This window comes from Neodiprion pinetum, chromosome 5 (assembly GCF_021155775.2).
Source record: "Neodiprion pinetum isolate iyNeoPine1 chromosome 5, iyNeoPine1.2, whole genome shotgun sequence".
In the NCBI taxonomy this organism is placed as follows: Eukaryota; Metazoa; Arthropoda; class Insecta; order Hymenoptera; family Diprionidae; genus Neodiprion; species Neodiprion pinetum.
Window position 1 is genome coordinate 25,668,422 of NC_060236.1, and position 24,930 is coordinate 25,693,351.

Genomic DNA, 24,930 nt, shown 5'->3' on the forward strand with positions numbered 1-24,930 from the left:
TGATTTCAACAGTTACTTCACTCGTACAGCACACCCATCTGTGAAAATTAATCATCCAAGGCCAACGATTAAACAAATACAGATGCAAAAACGCTGAGGCCCGCGGAGCCCGCGCAATACCAAAATTAATTTCGCATGCGGTCGAAGGATATAACCCTATAAGTGTGTGGGATATAACACTATACATGTCATACATGCCCGGCAGGGCGGTAGATGATAATGGCGAAATTGTATAATTTGTACGATAAATACTTGCTAGTTATACTGTGTGCTGTGATAACTTTATTATCAATATGTGTAAATACTCAGCGACTAAACGTACCGAGAGTTCTTTTACCTATTTTCAACGATTTTCCCACCAATTTCACCCTGGAGGTTACCGAAGGCGGGTGCTACAAATGGCAAGTTTCAATTCAAAATTGATGTATTTCGAAGACAATTTAGATTACGTATCGAATACCTTTTCCGCTCTAACTTATAATTCGAATATAGTGTACCTGGTCATCCTGAATTTCTTTCAAATGAGTCAACTATTACCTTTGATCTGTAACCTCATTTTCGGTGTTCGTTTTTTTCATACATGAATTATTCAGACATGACTTGCTAGGTCTACCAAATAAGTGAAATATTGTTTCCAGGTCGTCATCCCGTACCGATTTGATCAGATTAGTTCCACTCAATGAAAATTTCGACAAAACATGCTCGTCTGCCGTATTGGTACAGACTGTCACCAAGGATTCGACACGCAACACTGCCATAGTATTAGCCGAAGATGTTACCACAGGCCAATTCCTGAGGTGTGATGTTATTGTAGATGCCATTTTCGCATTCAATCTAGTCACAACAACCCGGGAATTGTTCATTGAAGAAGCACCAGAAGTCTTTGAGGTCCGAGCAAACGATGAACAGGGTAGGAATAAATAATTTAACCGCATTTTCCTCTTGTGAATATATCGCAAATATGTGCTCTGCTTATCAGACAAAGCTGAAAATAGCAGTTGAAATTAGCAACCAAACGTTCTGTTCATTCAAATAAGGTAATGAAGTCCGAAAATCAAAATTTTATAAAATACCTTGAACCCCCCATACTTGTATAGAATTATGAGGATAAAAGTGAAATGCATTTTCTGATTTCCAAAAAATTGAACACGTTTGGCTGCTAACTCTAACTTCAACTTCATGCTTGTTAGTCAGTATCACGGCGTAACGCTTCATGCACTTGGTAAAGCTTTTCAATCCTTGTGTTTTATACTTTCAAAGGCAACGAATTCACAACACTGGCTGGTGTCGAATTCATGTGGACAATTGGGAATGTGGACAAACATAGATCGCAGATAGATAGTAAACCGCTCAACAATGTCCTAAGGTTTATGACCTTTCAGGAATCGCCATATGAAACCCCACCAACAGTCGTCGAATTAGACTCTGTTGGGCGAAAAGGGCACATGACTCTTTTGGAGGGAATCAGAACTGGCTCTGCCAAGGTTTGTGGTATATTCTTCATTTAGAACTAAGAAGGTAGCCTCGTAAGATGATGTTTAAGTACTTGTTCCATTCAGTAGACTGAAATGGAAACCGTAATCTAAAACTTGAATGATTGAAATTTTAATTTGTATAAGTAAGCACATTAGGAAGTTATAAAAAATTGAATTCACTGAATATATTTTTATGAGAGATTATATCTGACTGCATTTTAATAACTCTTGACTTTGATTCACTTGTTGACAAGATTTCATAAATATGTTTCAGGTCTCAGTAAAATTGTCTCACCCTGAGTATACTCATGTACCCCCCATTGAAGTGGAATTGATTGTTGTTGCAAATCTGATCATCATACCAAGTGATGTAACTATGATGGCCTATGACAGCTTTAATTACAGAATCATGCAGGTATTCAGCTTTTCCTGTAAATTGGAGTAAGCATATAAATATTTTTCCCTTTTTTCCTGGATTCTTGAAAAATTAACTCATAAAATTATTCTACAGTGTCTCCCATATTTCAGGTGCATCAAGGACGGCTGGAAGAGATCAACCTACCATCCAGCCAATACTATTTGGAGGCTGAAAATCCTGATATCCTGAAGATAAATAATGATTATGGCAGCGCCTATGCCATCGGACGTGGGAAAACTAAGGTTCTATTGTATGACAGAAATGTTGATGAGGAATATGGTATAGTTCTCCCATCTGCAACAGTCAATATAAACGAGCCTGCCTACATCACTCTGACAGTCCTACCACATAGGAATTGGGGCCTCATTTTGGGCCATACACATGAGATTGTTGCAGAAATATATGATAAGTGAGTATTTCAATTCATTGTCATTGGAGTATCCAACTGGTCAGTTAAAACTTTTAATATTGTGAATTTCTACGGAATTATTAAATTCGTAGTTTAAAATCCCACGAAAAACAGAAATGTGTGAAATTTGTTTTATTGTCAATTTGAGCGCTCTGTTTATGTCATAGCAAGGACCGCAAGTTCCACATAGGGGAAGGTGTCCAGGTCAATGTACAGATTGATGAGAAATACCTGAATGTGGCTTCAAGGACCCAGAACGGTACCCATATAGTCGCCACACCCATAGCTATGGGTACGACGATAGTAGAGGCCAGCTTAATCGCCATTATAAACAGCCAGGGAAAGCGGATGAATTTAATGCCCCGGCTCACAACAAGAGCTGAACTCTCGATACATTCACAGGTTATAGTTGTTCCTAAAACTTTGGCTGTACCCTGGGATCCGCGGAGTAAAGTGAGGTATGTTTTGTAAAATGCACACAAACAGATTGATAGTGCATTATAAATAATGCATTACAAATAGGTAATTAAACTTTGTGAAAGTATGAAACTAATTATTACAGGTCGGAAACTACCTTAAAAGCGAGCGGAGGAGACGGTGCTTATATTTGGGCAAGTCAGCATCCTAATGTTGCCTCAGTATCTCAAAACGGCCTAGTTGGAGTTTTGAGAAAGGGCTCTGCGAAAATTATTGTGTCAATGGTACGAAACCCGCATAATAGGGATGAAACAAGGATACATGTCTTGACGCCAGTACGGTTAGAAGTAATTGATTACAATATGGAGGCTGCAGTTGGAGAATCTATCCATATTCATGTGGCGATGTATGGCGAAATGAAGAAGGAAGGAACGGATGAAGTGTATGAAATACCATTCAACGATTGCCGCGATATACCCCTTGACGTTTACATTCCAGATGGTAACTTTGTGTATAATAATAGTGAAACAGTTGAGTCTATTGGCATAGCCTGCACGACACTTCGTGTCGTTGGCCTTGATGTCGGCATGTCTAGCGTCACAGTCGCGTACAACAATAATGGTGGACAATATTTGATGGACAATGTAAACATATCGGCATACAAGCCCCTCACTGCCTTGCATCCGTCAACTGGTGATGCCCTACTCGCTGTAGGGTCATCACGACGACTAGTATTCAAAGGTGGACCACTGCCGTGGTTTGATAAAAATCAGGGTTACACAAGAGAAATAAAAATGTCAAACCTAGGTGTATTAAGATGGAAGGAAGAAGAGTATATATTCGATGTAAGTTCTGATGTTTACGTGTACGAAATAATGTGCGAAGCACTTGGCGATATCACAGTTACACTCACGATTTCAAATATCCCGGTATTGTCAAACTGTCACCAAACTGAAGCATCCGCGTCGGTTCTAGTCACCTGTGGCAAACCGAGAAACATTTACCTGGTACCGGAATTTAAGGATAGCGAGAAGTGTCCAAAAAGTCAAAGTACCGACCATATTATGGCGCGTAGTGGAGAGGATTTTGAGCTGACGGTGATTGTAAAGGATGAAGATGGTAGAACTTTTGACAATGCAACGAGTTTGAATGTCGAATGGGCATTGAACCCTGTTGAGTATGGCAGTGTGGAAAAAGTATCTGGTATTATGGAAGAGACATATTGGGATATGAATGTTATATTACCAAACAGACACTATCAACGTATTTTGCCAAAACAGCATACTGGCATGTTACAGATACATGCCAGGGTGACAGGGTATCAAAAACGTGCACTAGGAAAATTGGGAATTGTGCCAGAACGGCCGCCATTTCCCACCCTAACAGAAAGGGGGTCCGTAGAAACTCCAGTCATCAAAAAGTCTATAAATGTGACTCTGGTAAACCATACGGTTATAACTCCAAACAATTTGAAGGTTCTTCTTGATCCAATTGGAAAGTATCACATGCAGGTCAGCCAAGGATCAGGTTTCTATGATCTTAATTTAAGCTCCAAGGATATTGCCAATGTGGATTATGTCGCACCTACCAAGACAATAACCATTGTCCCCCGAAATTCAGGTATACTGCACATTGCTCTCGTTGATCTTTGCTTACCGTCAAAGCCTGCTGAAGCTGTCATTGAGGTGCAACAACTCGGAGGCATAAAAGTCGAGGTGATAGACAAAGTTGAAATAGACAAATGCATTGTTGCAACTCTCACATTATATGATACAAATGGTCGTACAATGGAGCTACCCTCGATTGAAGCTATTAGTATAGGTGCAGAAATAGATAATGCGCGAATTGAAGTTATACGTTTGCCAAACAGCGATCAAGGAAACCCTCCCTATCATGAAATTTTGTATAAGGTTCGTGGAATTAAAGAAGGCGAATCTCAATTATCTTTTGAAAGCGGTAAAGATGAGGAAAAAGTCCACAGTGAGCCAATCACTATTCAAGTTTTTCTACCACTCAAAATTATACCAAAAAACGTGACAATCCTTGTAGGAACATTGTATCAACTTTCGACCATTGGTGGACCGTCCAATGCAGAGATTGAATTTGTTAGTAATGATGATAGCACTCTGGGTGTTAGCAAAGATGGCGTGTTGGATGGTAAATTATTTGGTACAGGAGTTATATCTGCAAGTGCAGTTGGGCTTACCCCGAATGGTAAACGTGTTGTGTATTCAATGGATAGCATAGGGGTACAAGTTGTTCCTTTGGAAGGTGTTAAAATCACGGCGCCGACAACCAGAATAAAAATTGGAGCTACCATTCCAGTATGGGCTTTTGGTATTCCAGACCAACTTACACCCCTTGTAATAGGATCGATGAAAACACCGATGAGATTCCTGTGGTCTACGAGTGGACAACCAGGGATAATAAAACTGAAAAACATGTATGAAGGGACTGGTATTAATATTGGATATGAAAATGAAGCATGTGTACGAGTTGAAGGTTTACAGCCTGGAATAGCTACAATTCACCTCAATGTTACAACATCATGCGAGACATTTGCAAAATGTGACAAAGATACAACATTTGTGGCATTCTTGAAGATTGAAATATTCCAAGAGCTTCATTTGGTCGGTGTAGAGGACGGGTATGGAAGGCCAGTTATACTGATGACACCAAATTCAGCTTTTCAATTGCAAACGAATCATGACAAGTACAGTTTAAGTTACAAAATTTTACCACCTGGAAGCTCTGGTGAAACGGAGGATTCAAAAGCTTTGATATTGACAAACAAGAATGTAACCGTTGACAAAAATGGCATGATCACATCAGGCGAAACGTTTGGAAAAACTATACTATCAATCACAAGTACTGAGGCTTATGGGTTGAAGCAAACGTTGATGGTTGTTGTCGAGGTAGGTTGAATAATGAATATTTCTTCGTACGCGTAATCATCAATATAACTAAACAAATATTATTCTCGAAAATATATACCTGATCTGTTTTTGTTAGGTCAAACCGATCCATTACATGATGCTTGAGCTAAAATCGATCATGCGTGTGAGATCGGGTGAAGAACTCTATTCCCTACCCAGAGGTATGACGCTGGATTATACTGTAGGGTATTACGACAATGTCGGATCTAAGTTTAACGCTGGTCAAACGAAATTGTCTATATGGACAAACCGTGCTAATTTAGCCTCATTTAGTATGGGATCAGAGAACACAGTTTCTGTCCAATTTACAAGAAGTGGACATATGGTTACTAAAGTTTATAATGAAAAACAGCTAACTGGAATGTTCGACTATGTAAATATGGTGATTGGAGACATCGTTTTCCCTTCAAAGGTTTGTAGTGTTTGCAAGAAAAAATGTGTGGAAACATTTCACCAACACATAACGTATCAGCACAATTCTATATTCTCTGTGTATCTCGATACTTATGTGAGAGGTTTTAAGTAAATTTATGTGAGCATATATCATCAAACACAGATGACATTAACGGTTGGTGATATAATATGCTTCTCCATGCCACTACTGTCGAATGATGGGGACCCTGGTTATTGGCAATCCTCAAACCCAGAACTATTGACTATTGATTCCTTGAGTGGTATGGGCAGAGCTCTGAGCCCAGGACGCATACATGTCAAGCATAGTTTGGCTGCTCTTATCCGTGATGAGATTCAGCTCGACATTCAACCAATTTCTAAGGTGAGTTTAAGCTATAGTAATAATATATGAATATGTAGGTACATGCATGGTATAGCCTGGGTATAGAAATTGCTAAATTCTTCCATAGTATGACTGGTTACGACTATGATTATGTTACGACAGTGTCACTAACATAAAATTCTTGAACACTGTACTTACTATGCAGATAAAATTCGTCCTGCCGATGGGTACAAACATGACAGGAACGGAGGTGTTGGGGGTTCCATTGATTTTGGAAAGTGCCAACGACTGTAAGAAGGAGCAGAATATATTGGCGCGAGGCAAAGGTGGCTGTCGTATACATCACAACTATGCTCCGAATGCATTCCCTTTTACTTGTACTGTTCAATTTACTGGGACCATTCCTTCTATTGACATCAAAGATATATTCCTCAGTAAACCAAGATTTAACATCGTAACAGGTAAAGTCCTATACTAGGAAAATTCCATCGCAGATTCCGTATACATATTTCGAATCCGACTGATATCGCATTTATAACATTATGTCGGTTCTTACAGGTTTTTACTACTGTGACGTAATTTCTTTGGGTTCCCCCTCGAAGACAACTAGCACACTAGATATTTCGCTTAAAATTGGGGCCCAAAGTCGCGAAATCGTGGCTACGCCAGTGGTCGTACCATATTTGCCAGCTATCTATGTTCCTGTGACAGAAATTATATTCGCAGTAACACCGACATCGTCCACTCCATCAGCTATTATTCAAGTACACGGAATCCCGACAGTATTGAACCAATTGATCGTAAGTGACACACTGCATTGTTGTTCAGTCCGATTTTTCAATGTATCAGAATTTTGAAACGTTTAAAATGTGCACTTATTACTCATTATAGACCCATCTACCAGATGGTTTGGCCCTGGTAACTGGGCCACAGGGCGCCTATGGTAATGGTATACAGTTAAAAATCCGTTTAACGCATAATCACGATGAACTTCAGGGCAGCCAAGTCAGGGTAATCAGTGAAATTACAAAGCAAGACATACATGTAAGTAGCTAGCAGTATGATACGGTTACCTGATTAAATCTAAATGTATATCATTTTTCCCTATACTTACATAATTTATTTATTGTTTATTTTATTGAAACCAAATCATATAAATGATATGCAATATATGCATCACTTAGGAGCAAGATTTAACATATACTGCATCCTACTAAGGTGTGTTGTGTTAGGTTTGGTTAAAATAAAAGTGAAATTAAAAAGAATAGGAAATAATAGTAACAGTACATAAACTTAAAAGTATAATTTGTATATCTGTTTGTACAAAATCAATCATATTCTTGTTTGATGAAATTATTGTTTGAAATTTTTTTCAATATTTTCTTACTATCATGCGACAAATTTTTTAAATCATCTGATAAATTATTGAAATCTAGTAAAGCTACAATGTAGGCATTTTTTTTCATTAGAGCTTTAGATGTTTGTGGTACTCTGATTGACTTATTCCTGGTAATAATTCCTAATACCTATTAGAACTTTGGTAAACAGCACAAAATTCTTTATAGTAGAACGCTAACGCTCCGACATGGAAAGTTTGGATAATATTACAATATTTATAATCTTGTCCATACTGTGTAGTGAAATTGAGGGTTACAATTCGTTTGTTATCTGCAGGTGCATATGTCCAAACAATGGTACAACCTGCTTCACTTGCATCGGAATTTCTTCTACTTATATCAATCGTTAATTATTCTTCATTCAAATCGTTCTTGATATTGACAACTTTGATTCATGGATTTTTCAATTTTTCTGGTTCCACATCAAAATTTCGACAATTTTGTTCATATAAAACTTTAGGAGTTGCATCAATATCTGTATTGTTTTTGCATGTGATAATCATTTTTCTATTTTTCAAATCAATAGTTTTTGCTATTGGATATTGTATGTCCTTTAGTATTGATACATCTGTTTTATAAGTATCATTTTCATTCATTTTCTTCTTATTTTTAATAATGATACTAGTTACTTTTGTCATGGACGTTTTATTAAACTACATCAGTGAAGCTTATTGTGACCTCATTTTTTCCATTTTTTCAATGAGCTTATTTAGTCATTTATTTTTTCGATCATCATTTTTTTCAACATATTATCACTACTGTGTTCCTAAACAATTTCAGATACTTGTTCGAGTGTCACAGTATGATCAAGCTGCCCCAGTCAGTGGCATACATTGGTTGGATTATGCTTACTATCATAGATATACATTTGGGACCTTCGCTGCTCTTGTAATAACCTTTTTCTACAGTGAGTCTATTTTATTCTTATTTCAAGTAGTAACTTTTCAAGCCAGTTCATGCGAATGTATTATTTTGTTAATCTACATCTTTTCAAATGCATATATGTTTTCAGTCTATGGAAGTAAAATGATGAGCATCAACATCTCAGTGAAAAATAAATCCATTTTCGGTAACTACCTCAACCGCTGCTTGTAAATCGATTTAAGTATTGTAAGGCAGTCTTATACGTCAATAAAGTTTTAGTTTTTCTGCCTTAATTTACTTAAACTTACAGTTGTTCACAATACTTGTTTTGCGACCCTTGTGCTGCATGGAAAAATTAATTTTTTCTTTTTTTTCAATAGCCGAAAAGTGTCCACCGCCCATAAAGAAAACGTATACGCCAACTTCACCAAGTGGAAACAAAGTTACTAGCACTCCAAGTCCGGGGAGTGCAAACACATCGCTAAGACCTTTCTCAGCGTTTGAACCTGTATATGGAGATCCTCGGGGATTTTACACGCCTAACGCTAGGCGAAATCGATCCCTACTTAGTCCTTAGTTCTAAAGGAAAAAAAAAATAAATAAAAAAAAAAGAAAACTGGTAAGGACATTCTTCAATAATTTTATAGTTCACTGGTTGTTGAGTGGTCAATTTATCAAATGATAGTTCGACAAGACTGACGAACAATGAAACTCAGACTTCATGTGTTATGCAGTGAAATTTTCCGGTAATTGATCACACATGTTAAAAAGTGAAACAATTTGATCTGACACTATTCTCAATTTTGTTTTTTCGCTTTCCTGATCTTGTCTATTAGTGATATCAAGCTATTCTAATTTTCTCACCTGGAACGTTTCTAAAAGATTTTGTCTATATCGAAAATTTTCATTGATGTAATTATTTAATTAACATTGACGCAACTTATGGGTCTGGGTTTCAACTAGTGACAATTGTTGATCAAAAGGTGACGAATATGTGACTTAATTTTATTTATAATAGACTATATTTTCATACGACAATACGCTAGAATATAATGAATGACATGTTGAGCGTCACATTCAAAATGGTTGTTGAACTATACTAAGGTCGTTTTCAAGTACGTTACGTATGTAGATGTACGTATGGTGAAAAGTAATCGAAGTGTAAATACTTTTTGAAATGTTTTTGTATCGTATTTTAAGATATAACTCAGGTTAAAGGATATATATTATTCTTAAGGCGTTGAATAAAAGATCGTACTATAAAGCTTGTTAGATTCTCCTTCCATCTGACAAGTCAATAAAGATAGATATAATATTCTGGTCAATCACTTTGTCATTGAAAAATCTTTATTTTTATCATCGTTCCTAAAATTCCCAGTGTAAAGTTGATTTTAGAATGAACTGATTGTACGCACAAGACGGGTATCCGTGAAAATTATACTTCATTTGCCTTGAATGGAGCAGTTTATTCATCAATAACAAGTTCGGTGTAAAATATTAATGTATTATCTTTTTTCACTTTCGCGAAATGCAGGTGATATTTAAAAATGATGAAATTGAACGTTTTTGGCGCACTTGTGTGTACACCTATATTTTTAATTAGGTAACATGTGAGTCAGTGTACATCGTCTGCAGTCTACAGCGTGAATAATTAAAGTAAAGATGCTCACTGAAACTATACATTTTGTAATATTTGAATTCTGTTGAACTAGAAGGCTGAAACTTTCCATGTAAACGAAATATCAGCTTCAAGACAATTCACATCTTCACTCTATCCTCAATCTTTGAGTCAACTGATAAAACTTTTATAATAGGAAACAAGGATATTTTCACCAAAAACACTATGCAATACTGGATTTCAGTCTTCCTCATATATATGACATTCAATTGAGAAAAGCGTACAAAAATCTCCCGACTAAACCTCTAGCGTCCATATGGATGAATCTGTGAAGCTGCTTTAATGTTGGTCTTGATTGCGCTTGGAGCTTTTCCCATTTGGCCCACTGCAAAACATTAAATGTACACAGTTCTTGTTAATCAGTGTGGAATTTATCCTTAAAACAATAGCAAACAAGGTAAATTTATTTATCCAAAATACTGTTTCTTTATCAGGATTTGAACTACATTCAACAATTCCAAGAGTAATTTGAAGCGTGCAATAGAAGTAATGTTTATACTGTGCACCTCCTATTTGTCCTTGCCCAGCAGCTTGTGCCTGGCCACCAGATCTCCCAGCCATTATACCCGGTGGTCCTGGACTCACTCTGGACTGAGCCATCGGTCCAGAATCAGACTAAAGAAAACAATTGTTATTAGGGCGAAATATCAGTGACTATGGCATCGCTAACATGATAATAAATAAGTGCCCACTATGGATGAAATAGGTTTGTGATGAGTGATCAGTAATTACCTTAAGGCCTTTACCCATGCCAATTGCAGCAACTAAGGTGTGAGTATCTGCGGAACTGCTAGTTTGTACCTGGGCAGCTCTGGCACCAGCTTCGCCCTCCCATTCTTCTCGGGCCTTGTATGCGATGTCCCATACATGACTAACCACCTTGTTGTACTGTGCTACTTGTTTCTGAAAGTCAATTATGTTACTGTTAGTACTGACGATTTAGCGTCTGCTGGTGGTGAGTTCCAATCGCCAGATAGACCGATTACTTGGAGGACATCGAGCTGATAAAAGGTTGCCAATCACAGCTTGCGTTACCGATTTGATAATCTGCTTTATCGGTGACATCGGTCTAGAGCGAATGGAACAAAAATGAAATCTCTGACCAACTATGGTTAGTGGCTTACATTGGAATCCTACTTGTTGTTTAGTTTGCATATCAACAGAGAAATAGAATAACCTCTGTAGTTTTTGTGGTCAATGTATTATATTCTCGATACAAACTCGTCAAGATAATTTTACGAACTAGCAGCTTCCGAAAGATTCTCAGATTACACAATTGTTTTCATTAATTACACGAATATCAGCAAATATTTTTTCATGTGAAATAGAACTGTGAGCAAGGGGAGCAGAGTGATCGACAAAAGCGCAAAGGAAGTCGAAACAGCAAAGAATTTGCATACATCTGTACTCAGAATGAATAAATTTACCTGTGATGCTTCGAAAGTGAGATTGGAAGCCTTGAGCTCTAGGTGATTCATCTTCTGTTCAGCCATCGGCTCCGGTTTTGTTCTCAAATAGTCTGGTACCAAATCGTGGGCGAATGTTGATATTCTACCTTCTGTCATTCGGAGCAGATCCTCATCCTTTTCCGGACTCAAGAGGAGTGGCAATATCGTGAAATTTCTCATATTTGGTGCCTTATCGTGGCCAAGAATTTTCGAAAGACTCGTCAGCTGCGGATTAACAACGTTTACGATTGTTTATTATTCGTTATCTCGGCTGAAAGTGATCATTGAAATTCAACCAACTACTTACATGACCCGAAATAATAGCGAAGTTATCGAGAAAATTTGGCCAGTTCAGCGTCTCATATTCGTGCTCCAGTTTGTAAAGCATTCCGGCGATTGCAGATTTTAGATCACTTACTCGCAGAATGATCGCCTCCAGAGCAGAGTCCAACTGTTTTTCTTCTCTTTGCATTTCTACAGAGGACTTGAACTTCGATGATCGGATTAATTATTACAATTTACCGCCGCTGTCAGCGTTTAGACGTACGTACCCTGGTCAGAATCATTCGAATCACTGACCTGTACACTAGAATTTCCGGATAGAACAGCTGATCGTGCTTTCGAGATGGTGTCGACATCTATGCTCAAGTGTCGCAGCGTGGAACTAAATGTCGCTCATGCGTCAAATTTAAAGTTAGTATCTATTAGCTCCTGATTTGTATTTTCTTCTTGAGTGCAAACAACATGATAATCTATCATAAAAGTAGAATTTTCAATTCTCTTACTTATCCAAAGTTTTTTAAACCGGGACTCAGTTTTTCCCGAAGGTATCACTTATTTCAAGTTAATTTTGCGACCATTCATTACAAAAAATGTAAAATCTGTTTACTCTTGTATATCACAATAAATCGTTTTTTTTTTTTACTTTTAGAGAGCATTGACAATAATACGGAAGAATATAAAAATCTTACAAATCCGTATGATGCTGTTATAGTTCACAGTAATGTAGATGAAACTAAAACATAAGGGTTCATTTAATCTCAAATACAATATTTACTTTGTTTTTATTTTTTAAATCATATATAATCATGGGATAATAATTGTTTCCAATTACAATTGATGCAAATTTGATTAGAATAATGGTAAATTACTTGTGTTCTTGTTATCATTATTATATTATGTAGAACTATTTCAATTAATCTTTCTCTTCGTTTGTATACGCGTATATAGAGTGGTTCTCCCCGTAGAGTTTTTCAGATTAAATATATGTTGATACGCTTTGTAATTACACAAGTGATAAAATATACATAACAATTGTTTACACTGTTGGTCAACTTTGGCTACATATATTGTGTGTATCTACTTACGCGTTTATATGCATGAATTTCGTTTTAAATCGTCATATCTTATGTCAATATCGTCGCATCCTCCCTTGCGACAGACTCGAATTGATATTAAATAGTTACAGGTGTAACGTAAATGGCTGCTTTTTTTCACAGGGTGAATTTTGAAATGCCATCCAGAAATGAATAACTATGTTACGATGATAGTCAAATGAGACTGTTACGAATATCTTTCTGCCAATTAGTATAACCATGGTTATACGTATCATTGATTTCTTTGTGTACTTGAACGAATAATTTAACCACACAATATTATACTTTCACCCAGACGTTGACTATACCAAATTTTACCACACCCCTGCACCTGTAACGAAACAATTATCATTTTATCATCAAACCCGTTTTTACGGCGTACACAAGTAAACCATTATCTATTATTATTATATTCACCAAATCGTACAAAACTTTACATAATATAGGCGCATAAATATTAATTATACTCTCTGATATAACCAGACAACCCACATTGAAATCATTGTTATAACAAATACACTCTTTGAGATTTAATAATCTTTTGCACCCAATTGTCATTTTTTCACCCTCACATAATAATATTTATATAGCACATCCTGTTACCCCGTCCGTCGCTACATACATTAGATATCATAACATAACATACGCTCATATTATAATTATAATTGAAACGACGTAGTTATTACGTTTTCCTCATGGACAGCTTGAATAATATTAATAATGGTAAAAATATCAACCATAATCATGACTACGATAAATAAGCGCAACGAGGCACAAAGTACTAGTCATAGGGGTATGTCGTTTTATTACAAATGTGTATGCTTCGATTTAAAAACAAATCTAAATGGTGTCTTTAGCAGGAGTATACATCAAGCAATTCAACACTAAATAAGATTTGTATAGAATAATTAGTAAAATTTGAATTTCTGAAGCATTCAAATTGGCAATATTGATCAATGGTATACCAGGTAAGGACACATGGCGATTGCAGCGTACCATCGAGTAACTTGGGGGATTACAATTTCGAAATTCTATTATCTTTGTGAGGAAATTCAGAGAAACTTACACATGCATTGTTTAAACTGCGTAACAGAAATAAAAAATCAACAATGGGATTCGAATTCATGATTAGAAATGTATAACGGTTGTTGGACAACAATAGACCGTCTCTTTAATGTTCAATGAAGAACTGCACACTTTTTGGTTCATGTGCTCTTGGGTCTCCTTCGTACACGTGTATCTGATTCGAGTATAACGTAAATATACATCGTAATACGAAGAGCACGGCCATAGTTTTTCACTTTCATATAATTTATTACTTCTGTTCAGCCACGCACCCACCACGCTGCACACGTGTCGTTTAAATACGCACAATATTTACATGACGCGCGATGGGTCATGCAAATATTCGCGATACATATCAACACATACATTGTTTACTTTATCATCTATCTAATATTGTGAGATGGCTTATTATACGTATATAATATATCTATGTGGTTTGTTAATTAGTAATTACTTCACAGCAGTTTAGTTATGTATATTACGAATGATCAATTTGCAGAAATCCAAACGTACAACACACTCGCCAGTTATACACGCGTATACATAGGTATGTACATACATATAGGTATACATACTATATGCATTACAATAATGCACTATTATTACTATTACTACACATACGGGTGCTGTAATAAAAACAAACTTCACGCTATGTATTCTCAGCATTAAAATTTATAATTGTTATTTCCACACGTTTCTGCTTATAATCAAAAAGCACTTTGCTCAACAAATATTCAACACTCGAAGAATCAGATTCCTTTCTATACAGATGTATACATGTACAGGTAGGTATCTAAATACGAATATAATAGGGTTTATAAGAAAATAATCCGTACTATATATTTTTTTTTCCCCCTTCAACTACTCACGATGTATCGAAAATCTGAACAATTTCTCGTCAACAAATGATTTTGTTCGGTTTTTATAGAAAGTGTAGCGATGTTTAAAAAAATTTCCTTTACAGTAATGTGTATTATATATGGTATTAGATTGGGAAAAAAAACTACAACAACAAAGTTACAGTCAATTGAAATTTCGACTGCGCCTTACAGTATGAAAAGTTTAATTGTACACTGTAAACAGCATAGTTGACAGGTAGAAGGTGGATCATCAATTTTTTGTGTTTGCTTAAAACACCTTAGTATATAAATATGTGTACACACATCCAATATATGTATGAATCAGAGCAACCGTGTTTGTCATATATTAGAATTTTGTACCATATGCTAAGTGTTATGTAATAATATTTTCTTTGATATTATCCATAGCTTATCATTTTCTCAAAATCACACTCAACTGTATTTATTCTTTACGCATGATGTTTCTAAATATATGTATATACCAGAGTAGACTGATTTAGACCCAAATTAACCACATACATTACTATATTATACCTTGACATATAATATCCATGCGTCTAGTTACTGCAAATTCGAACTTGACATTTTTATCAATTATACTGTGGTAGAACTGCAGATTTATAATCTATATACATATGAAGGTACTTTAGTGTTTAGCAAATACCAAGCAAACAAGTATATTTACGATGTATACACACACCTGCAGATACTAGAGATCAAGATTTAATAAAGTTCTCTGTCATCGATTCTCGACGAAGTCAAAATTTTACAGATAATATAATATATAGATGATAGATGTTGTATTGTATGCACGTATGTATGTATATAATGTGTACGCATATCAGAGAAGCATACTGTAATCTAAGCTATAACCATGGTCATGATCTATCGATAAATTCATTTTCAAATAGGTATAGATGCATATAGAACGCTACCTGACACACTCATTACATACCCTCGCCCCTATATATATACTAAAAGTGATTATACCCCCCTCGGCTGCTCCCTTACGCATCTAGATTGACAGCGTTAACCATGAAGTTACATCTGCACAACAGTGGTGATAGTGGTGGCATTAGGAAATCCAAGGGAGGTAGGTAGCCTACGATCGAAACCATCTTTGCCCTCTCTCTATAGCAAGGCGGGTTGCTAATTTGAAAAAAAAGGTAGAAAAATAAAACAAAGAATAATTTTACTCATACTTGAGAAATGTATTTGACTTTTGATCCCGTTGCCCCGGATGGTTTTGCCAAGCCCCTTGCGAGGCGTTTGGATTATTTGGCCCAGGACCACCGCCTCCCGCTCCAGGATTTCCAGCATTACCATCGCCCCCTCCTCCCCCGCCACCCCCTGCTCCCCCAGCCCCGCCTCCCCCACCACCCCCCTGATTCATCCAGCTGAGAAAACCCGAGTTACCGGTATTACCAAGGGCATTATTCCCCGACGGCGGCTGACCCGGAGGTCCTGGTTGGTTAGAATATCCCTGATCGTTTCCCTGATTTTGAAGGTTTCCAATCAATCCCCACGATGCCTGATTCAGGGCAGCAGCAACGAGGGCTGGATTCATTGGAAGGGCGGAGAGGTTGAGACTACCCATTGCCAGGGGATTGGACATACCTCCGCCGCCACCTCCACCCCCGCCGTTGTTCTGACCAGTTATACCAAGTGCCTGGAGATTCGGCATATCAAGATTCCCGCGACTACCTGGATTGCTCCAACCGTTCGGCCCCATGTTGTTACCCGAATGACCCATATATCTGTTGCCCTGATAGTTTCCCTGCATGTTGCCGTCGATAGGACCAGTCTGCATACCACCACTACCTCCTCCTACCCCCCCTCCTCCTCCGCCGCCGCCGCCACCGCCACCACCACTGCCTCCTCCTCTGCCACGCATGTTGGAGTTCATTTGATTATTAAAATTTCTATTATTGCTCTCCGATTTTGGTGCAGCGTTTGATACGTGGACCGAAACGCCCTTAATGATATGATCCTCGCCACAAAGAGATTGAGCAACCTCTGGATCAAGGAACGTGACAAAAGAAAAGGCGCGGAAAGGTTTTGGTATGAAAACGTCGGTCACTTCCCCAAATTTGGAGAAATATTCTCGCAGGTCGTCGGCAGTCAGGTCCTCTGTACACCGTCCCACGAATACCTTGCAGGGTACTTGTTGGATCATTCCCTCCTACACACAAACACACAATCAGTCGTACGTACGTACATGTATACAATATATTTATTTAAATCTATTTATGATGTAAGGTGATCAAACATCTCTCTTGCAAAAATGAAACAGCGCACTTGAAGTCGTTCTCAGTATAACCGGATTAGATTCTGATTATAATCTTATTTTTTGGACGCTCGTAATATAAATATGCATACGAGTACAGCTGAAGGAATAATTGTAGCATTTGAATCAAGTTATGAAATCGTTTATCAATGAAATGTGTTCAGTAAATAACGAACTGTGTCCCTAAGCTAAGGACATTTAGTCTATGTTTTAAGCATTAATCAGTACATACAAAGTGCGAAAATTAAGTATTTCAAGAGTGGATGGGTAATCGCGGGTTTACATTCCATAAACTAATTGAATACATAATCGAATTTATCAGTATAAAGTAGAATGAACGATAACTGTCAGCATCGAAAAGCGAGAGAGAGAGAGAGAGAGAGAGAGAGAGGGAGAGAGAGAGAGAGAGAGAGAGAGAGAGAGAGAGAGAGAGAGAGAGAGAGAGAAATATAGAGATAGTGAGAACAATTTACGGGGAGTTGGTGCACAGAATATGCACTTTTCTATAACATATCAATAATTCATACAATTTTACTAGTAACACACATGTGTATATTTTATTCAATCCACGCAGATACGATTTTATCATCCTTTGTTTGAGAGTGTATTGCAGAACAGACGATTTATCTAACTAACTAGTTCAACTCCTCGCATCATTACATTCGTAACGGAAAGAGGTATTCAATGGAAAAAAAAGTAATTGGAAAATGATGCATTTCTATACACTTGGCACTTTGTTAAAGAGGAAATATTGTGTATATGTCTACATCAGCTATAACTATACGTAAATCTACCGAATACACCTGTACAGTACTAGGGTCAGTATGTAGTCACCGTATGTATATATACGTGTGTGTGTATGTATATATATGTATGTATTACGACATACAGAAAGTGATGACACAGTGAACGTTGCTAATCCACTCTGTGGTACTTGAATATATCTGTGTCACGAAAATCTCTGGCTGGACGATGCTTGTAGTATCGGTCATAGTAATTCTCTTTAATAATGTTGTACCTTCCTTCGAATCTGTTACTGCCATCTGAAATTGATCTGTACCGACTAGATGAATTGTTTCTCTCATCTGACGTAGATGTGTGCCTTGAACGCGCCACCTGCCCGTGATGATACTGATGGTAATGACGGTGTTGTCGTGGATAGTGGTGTCCTCTTGCATCTACCGTAGGAGATGAGGAGGATGAAGATGTTGCCGCCGTTGTAGAGTACCTGACATCTACATTAGAATCATTGCTGTTGTTGTATCTTGCTGTCTCGCTTGAAGGGTATAAGTACGACGTAGAGGAGAAAGTTGAGGGTCTCTCATAAACGAACGAATGATTATTACTATTACTGTTATTATTGTGATACTTTCCCCGATCGATATAATCGTTTGTTGCAATGCCAGATGAATAAACCTCAGAATATCTCGGATAATCTGGACCTGACTGGTGGTACGAATGTTGCATATGGTGTAAATGAGACGCCGATGATGGATTGTGAGTATTTCCTGTCGCTCTTGACTCGTAACTTGAACCGTCGTAACTGTGCGGAGGTGCTTGCTGTTGGGGCGTCCCTGTATTCGCTGTAGCAGTCATTGTCATCCCTGCTGATCCGTAAGACGAATACGACTTATCATAGAAACCTTCGTAATTTCCATAACCGTCGTAACTCGTCTCTGTTTCGTAGTGCTTATCGTATTTTTCTTCATCACATGGATAATTCGGTGGGTATGAGGGGTATTGTGTGGGACGATAGTCATATGCTGTATCGCATCTGACGTTTGTGCAGGGAGGTACAGGTGTGGGTAGAGGTAGAGACATAGGCAAATGGGTTGGTAAATTCGGGGGTCCGTTGCCCTGTCCAGCTCCGCTTAGTCCTGTTGGATGGTTGTTCCTTGTTGTCATCGAGATAGTTCCCATCACCGTCGATGCTGCAGAGTACGTCTTGGCATTAGACATGCGGCGATTCGTTGGTGTGTGGACCGGTATCGGACGATAGTACTCAGCGGGGTAGTTATTGCTCATATCATACTGACGCGCCATCATAATACCGTCAATATTCTGTAACCAGACACACCACCGCTCGACAATGTCTTCAACTGTTCTCATCGGGTAACTGCAGTCTGTGTGCGACGTTACAGTCATGCGACTATCGATTATACATTTCAACAACTGCAGATGTAATTCAGTGTCCACACATATGTTTATATTTCTATGCATGAAAGTATCGCACACTTCTGTATTTGCAGAGTGATGGGGTATTTCGTTTGGAATCAATGCGAAAAAAAATCGGCTATTTTTCAATGAGATTTTAACATTTGCAGAAAACTTGGAGGTTCAATCAATGATCAATGAACTGTACAGAGTCAACTCGGAACTCAGTTATAGAAACAAATCTGGAAGTTTGAATTATATATTCCAAAATGAATAAAACGTGAGTTGCCGCAATACTGAATACTCAATTCCCATACCAGTTAAAACTATATATAGGTGATTTTGCTGAAATACTACATATGCATAAATATATAAAGATATGTATTCATACAAGAACTGCTCTATCTTTCATAATAGGTATTAAGAAATAATTTACGAAGAAAAAGACCAACGTAGATAGCAAATCTGTATCGAACCATGACGAAATAATAATTTCAAACTGTTGTTATGAGTTATGCCATGCTGATGTTTCTCACGCAAGTAATTGGCACTTATTGAGAATTTAGATCAGTGAGGATATAATTCGTAAGCGCGACGTAAGTTGCTCAAAATGAATAACAGACATCACGAGCATATTAAACATTCATATTTGCACACACATACTGAGTCATACTTCAAACACATATTACATGTAATGTAACATTATTTCAAATAGCATATAATAGTAATGTCGTCTTATACAGCACGCACTGGTATACATAAATGTACTGTTATGATATATACTAAATATATATTGACGCCCTCTGCTGGATCTACTACTACCACCGTTCTCCATCATACAAATACTAAAGATTCTTTTTCACTCAGTTACTTTTAGTCATTAGACAATTTCAACAATAAAATCTGGAGAAACAAGAAAAGTGCCCATTGTCAGATTCAAACCATCCTTATATACTTGCATATATCCAATAATTTAGACACTCAAAATTCACTATTACACACGTATCCATATAATACATTCACTGTTGCGTAAGAAGAAGAGGACACCAGAAGTGACTATAAAATGTCTTTTACAACAGTAGTTAATAATGTTATTTGTGCTATTAATTCATCGTTGCCCTCACTGCAGTCCTTTATCGTCATTATTAGCCACATTTCACATACTTGACCATTGTTTACAAAACTGTTATACCTAATAACGCTTATACTCACAACGAAAGCGCAAATTGTTACTTGAAATAAAGGGAGTATTTAGGATGGTCTCTCATACCTCTGCCTCTTCCAAATCCCCGAACAAGAATAATTCTAAGATGTAAATAATAATTCATAATTCGATGCTAGTTTGCTTAATCACCCACGTTAGAAAACAATATTTTGCACTCAATATCAAGTCTTAGATATCACTTCACTGATCACTTTGCGTGTTACTTACATCCTAGTATAAGATTAACTCTCACACCGTCACGCTTACTCCCACTACACGCAGAACCAGCCACTCACGCAACTATCAAACTGTACAAAAGACTCTTGAGTATTCAATCGAAAATCGAACGTTATTCATACTTTGACAATGATTACTACAAAAACACAATATTCCCCATTCACATTTGCCATTTCTGCAGAAAGTACAATAATGAATTGGGTTCTTTACGCACATCACATTCTTTGAAAATGTAAAATGTAAACATCTAATGATTTATCTATTCCTGTCCACATCATATACCTATCAATTCAATCACACTTGACTGCATGTGTAGTAAAAGTTCTTACCTTGCTGTTTGGGACTTTAACGTCACACCACCTTCCATCAATCATGTGCCGCTGAGCGAGACACCGTAGCTGTGACTCATAACTTCCGAATCTGATGAATCCAAAGCCTTTACTTTGACCGGATTTCGCGTCCTTCTTCACCTGTTGAGGAAAATGTTGAAAGAAGAAAATCAGATATTAAACGTTACAAAGAGATCGTAATGAATAACTAGAATTATACATGATAATAAATTAGGGTGTTTATGTAAGTAGGTCAAGAAATTATTACAGTGGCAGGGGTGTTACAGGCACAACCAACACATATTACACGCGTTCTGTGTTAATTACATATACGAATGTATACATAATATCTAAGTCCACATACACTACCATCGGAATTTGATTTGAAATACTAAATGAATTTCAGCAACGCTCTGAAATCATATTGAAAGTGAAATAGGTTTGCATTCGTGACAAAACAGTTTTAATGATCGCTGACATCGATGTACAGGGATGAATGTGTTGAAGAGTTTTGAAGCAACAATGACATTGATATCGATAAGGACATCTGTAGTATGTAGACCACAGGGTGTTTATGGTCTACACTGACGGTAGAAATCATGGTAATAGGATAGTTGCAGCATAGTTGAAATTATTCAAGTGTTTCACACCATAATTATGTCACAGACAACATTGGTGTCAGGATCTTTGGTAGATATTTAAAAGTCAAAAGTTTAGGATATCTTTGTCACATATTAAGGCGGTTGAGAATCAATAGGCACTCTGAAATGGTAATAGAATTTTGCCCGGAGTACAAAAGTGTTGCACCTTCTCTCCTCACAGCAACAGCATCCATCATTTTCCCCTGGTTCACAGCCATACAAATGAAATATTGTGGCTATATTCCCATTTATTTATTCGACGTTTCTTTGAACAGTGTAAAATTCTCTTTTCCACCAACAATCCAACATCCCCAGCATCCTCTCTACCTCTCACTCTCAATCTTTCGCTTATTACCCAGCCCCACCCTCTTTCTCTCTCGCTCTCTCTCTCTTTCGCTCTATTTCCACTTAATTTTCTCGACTATCCATCTTCACATCCTTGGTTCATGTAGCTGCTCTGTAGTAGATTAAATTCTTGGCTGAGCCAATATCCAATTGGGCATTTTGTTGTACACAACTTGGCTAAGGTAAATTTTCGTACTCATATGCGTATCCAGTGTCAGAGCAGGATCACAGATATATCATGGCACCCCCGCAGCAGACACTCGACAACCGACAAACACGCTGAATATACATTCAAAACATGATTCGTGTGCATTCTTGCATAGTCACCCCCGTCTTTCGCAACATGTTCGGAGCTCGGTTCTCTGTTATCACTGTTCTGTGTGTGTTTACCGGTTCTTTATCAGCTCTCGAGAAGGTAGCAGCAGGATACATTGTTGGACATCCTCTATAGTATCTTGGCTCTTTATCCAATCTCCATTTGTTTTCAAAGAATCCATCGAAGGTTGTCCCAGGCCAAGATGAACGGTTAAACCCGAGTTCCCATTTTTTCTCACCCCCTTCAGACTCTCGAGTTTAAATACGATTACGGTCAGTCGAAGGTTGCTTACCGTTCGAATAGACTAATATCTAAGGATGTGAAAATACATAGAACATTATGGCAGAAGCATACATAATACGGTAATTTGTAAATATTGTATGCGTTCAATGTTATACAACATATATACATATTCATGTAGCGCAAGGAAGCAAGTTCACATCTTCCGACAGTAGTGTATATTGGTACTCAAGGTAATCCGATATAATAACAATGATAATAATAATAATAACAACGGCAATGGGTGAGGATAAGAATAAAATTAGTAATAATGGTATCAATATAAACAATAACAGTGATGGTAATTATAGCATTATTAATTATGATGATACTGAAAGGGCTGGTTTAAAAACCATAAGTTTGATGCGTGCAATAATTTTAAGGTTTAAAAGATCATAGCAGAATGAATTGCGAGTTCCATGGCAATTTTTTCTCTGATTAATAAATGAAGCTGAATAATTATAGGAGCAACCAGAATCAACATGCAATTGTTAGGGCATAAAGCGATGCACCATGGAAACTTGAAATAAAATCTATGTTACACTCTAACCTGACTATGGATAATTGGTAAAAAAAAAAAGAGAATCATTGCTGCAACTTACTTGAGCCATCAGAACCTCGCCAAACGTCTCAAAGTATTCGCGCAAGTTTTGTTCAGTCGTTTTCCATGGAAGACCAAGAACAATTAGATCGGTGCAACGTAATTTTGTTTCCATTCGTTTCGTCTTTGCCGTTGAATTCTCTAAATTGTCGTCAGACTTGCGTTTGTTTTCTGCAAATCAATATCCGACTTACAATCGTACGGTGAAAATATTTTACTCCGTCTAACTCTACCTACGTTTACAATTAAAAGGCAACCATTCAATTTCTGGAAAAATGCATGGCAGAAGTATAGCTGCGATAGACTGTCTTTTCAGAACAAATTAAAACGTGGGTATGCCTCGATAATCAAAACTTACATACTAGGCTAGGGGTGATATGACCGGGAAGAGGGGAAGGGAGGGGTGGTGGTGGTGGTGGTGGAAGCGTAATTAGAAAGGGAATACGTACCTTTTGGAAAAACGCAAAAATAGACTGCTTTTCCCCATCCATTTTCGGGGGGGTGTAAGCGACCTTCGACGAGCCTGACGCCTCGCATAGCCCGAGATTCGGGGTTGCGATACTTGAGGCCGCAAGTCCCGGGAAACTGAGCGGACAAGGTAGTCAGAAGCAACGTACTGTCGTCCTCCGTAGGCAATTCTATCGGCTCCTCACCCTCGTCCTCGGCTACTTGTATGTACGACGACATTTTCACAAATCTACAACCCGATTTTTTAACTCACAAGAAAAAGTAGCACAACAAACACACACACACACACCCCAAGCAACACTATTTCTCGATTCTCATCCTTCTCGTCCTCTTCTTCGGTGCTGCTTGTGTAGACTGTGTAGAGTTCAGTCGATACCGGAAGTGGCCATTTTGTCCGTTGTCGTGTCGGGTTTCTTTCTGGGCGCTCTTGGCGCCCTCATCTGGCGCCTCATGAAATGCAAAGAGCATAGAGGTAAGAATCTTCGTGTGTACAGAAAGCAGTGTTACCAATCGCACGGTCAGGGCCGTATTTGTACAGTAATTTCGCCTATACGGACGTACGGTCCAGTTGCTCGATATGTCCTCAAATTTCAAAGTACGGTCCACTTTCACCTTCAGTACGATCTGTTGCCACCAGAGGGTTTGCAACGCTGACAGAAAGTGTAACGGATGAGCTGAAAGAAGTATATGTATCGTATGTTGGTTATAATCTGTCTCTCTCGCTCTACACCTGAGTGAGAGAGACAGAGTAACCCTAACATCTCTCTCTCTCTCTCACCTCTCTCATCACTTCGGCTGCATTTTTCGCGAGGTCGATGGGAGGAGGGGAGGGTAGCTTCCGCCATACATGTATAACCCATGCCACTGAAACATAATATCAAGACCAATTGCCTGACTACAGGCGGGTAGATCACTAAGAGTATCTTCAGTTGCCTATCTGCGGGCGAGATCATTAAATGTCTTATGGTGCGCAAACACGAAATGACAAGT

General features: G+C 37.8%; 3 protein-coding genes across 6 annotated transcripts; 1 reads left to right on the forward strand and 2 right to left on the reverse strand.

Moving 5' to 3' along the window:
* Positions 1-39: 39 nt before the first annotated feature.
* Positions 40-9,300, forward strand: Gp210 (nucleoporin 210). The gene is made up of 15 exons (XM_046629568.2): positions 40-401; positions 639-910; positions 1,261-1,484; positions 1,750-1,890; positions 2,004-2,302; positions 2,470-2,760; positions 2,865-5,634; positions 5,732-6,067; positions 6,212-6,430; positions 6,597-6,852; positions 6,950-7,191; positions 7,283-7,435; positions 8,569-8,695; positions 8,801-8,857; positions 9,033-9,300. The coding sequence occupies exons 1-15, from the start codon at positions 214-216 to the stop codon at positions 9,227-9,229; spliced, it is 5,772 nt and encodes a 1,923-aa protein (XP_046485524.1). The 5' UTR covers positions 40-213; the 3' UTR covers positions 9,230-9,300.
* Positions 9,301-10,208: 908 nt separating this feature from the next.
* Positions 10,209-12,574, reverse strand: MED8 (mediator complex subunit 8). Its single transcript, XM_046629605.2, has 5 exons — positions 12,086-12,574; positions 11,758-12,003; positions 11,063-11,233; positions 10,837-10,945; positions 10,209-10,655 (listed from the first exon to the last, which is right to left on the reverse strand). Exons 1-5 carry the CDS (start codon positions 12,248-12,250, stop codon positions 10,576-10,578), a joined length of 771 nt encoding a protein of 256 aa, XP_046485561.1. The 5' UTR covers positions 12,251-12,574; the 3' UTR covers positions 10,209-10,575.
* Positions 12,575-12,823: 249 nt separating this feature from the next.
* On the reverse strand, positions 12,824-24,394 carry TBPH (TAR DNA-binding protein-43 homolog). 4 transcript variants are annotated; one of them, XM_046629588.2, is made up of 6 exons: positions 24,230-24,394; positions 23,922-24,169; positions 23,474-23,643; positions 21,291-21,431; positions 18,385-19,427; positions 17,119-17,261 (listed from the first exon to the last, which is right to left on the reverse strand). In XM_046629588.2, exons 2-6 carry the CDS (start codon positions 24,157-24,159, stop codon positions 17,252-17,254), a joined length of 1,602 nt encoding a protein of 533 aa, XP_046485544.1. In that variant the 5' UTR covers positions 24,160-24,169; positions 24,230-24,394; the 3' UTR covers positions 17,119-17,251. The 4 variants fall into 4 exon arrangements, with proteins under 4 accessions (XP_046485545.1, XP_046485544.1, XP_046485543.1 ...); XM_046629587.1 differs by having other exon boundaries at positions 23,922-24,391; XM_046629589.2 differs by lacking the exon at positions 18,385-19,427 and having other exon boundaries at positions 12,824-17,261; positions 23,922-24,376.
* Positions 24,395-24,930: the final 536 nt, after the last annotated feature.

Coding starts and splice junctions, on each gene's coding strand:
- Gp210 (XM_046629568.2), top strand. CDS start 214: ATGATAATGGCGAAATTGTATAATTTGTACGATAAATACTTGCTAGTT. Junction 1,485..1,749: donor TCAGAACTGGCTCTGCCAAG/GTTTGTGGTATA, acceptor AATATGTTTCAG/GTCTCAGTAAAATTGTCTCA. Junction 1,891..2,003: donor TTAATTACAGAATCATGCAG/GTATTCAGCTTT, acceptor CCCATATTTCAG/GTGCATCAAGGACGGCTGGA.
- MED8 (XM_046629605.2), bottom strand. CDS start 12,250: ATGCAAAGAGAAGAAAAACAGTTGGACTCTGCTCTGGAGGCGATCATT. Junction 12,004..12,085: donor TCGCTATTATTTCGGGTCAT/GTAAGTAGTTGG, acceptor GTTAATCCGCAG/CTGACGAGTCTTTCGAAAAT. Junction 11,234..11,757: donor TCACTTTCGAAGCATCACAG/GTAAATTTATTC, acceptor ATTGACTTTCAG/AAACAAGTAGCACAGTACAA.
- TBPH (XM_046629588.2), bottom strand. CDS start 24,159: ATGTCGTCGTACATACAAGTAGCCGAGGACGAGGGTGAGGAGCCGATA. Junction 23,644..23,921: donor TTTTTGCGTTTTTCCAAAAG/GTACGTATTCCC, acceptor ATTGATTTGCAG/AAAACAAACGCAAGTCTGAC. Junction 21,432..23,473: donor GCGAGGTTCTGATGGCTCAA/GTAAGTTGCAGC, acceptor TTTCCTCAACAG/GTGAAGAAGGACGCGAAATC.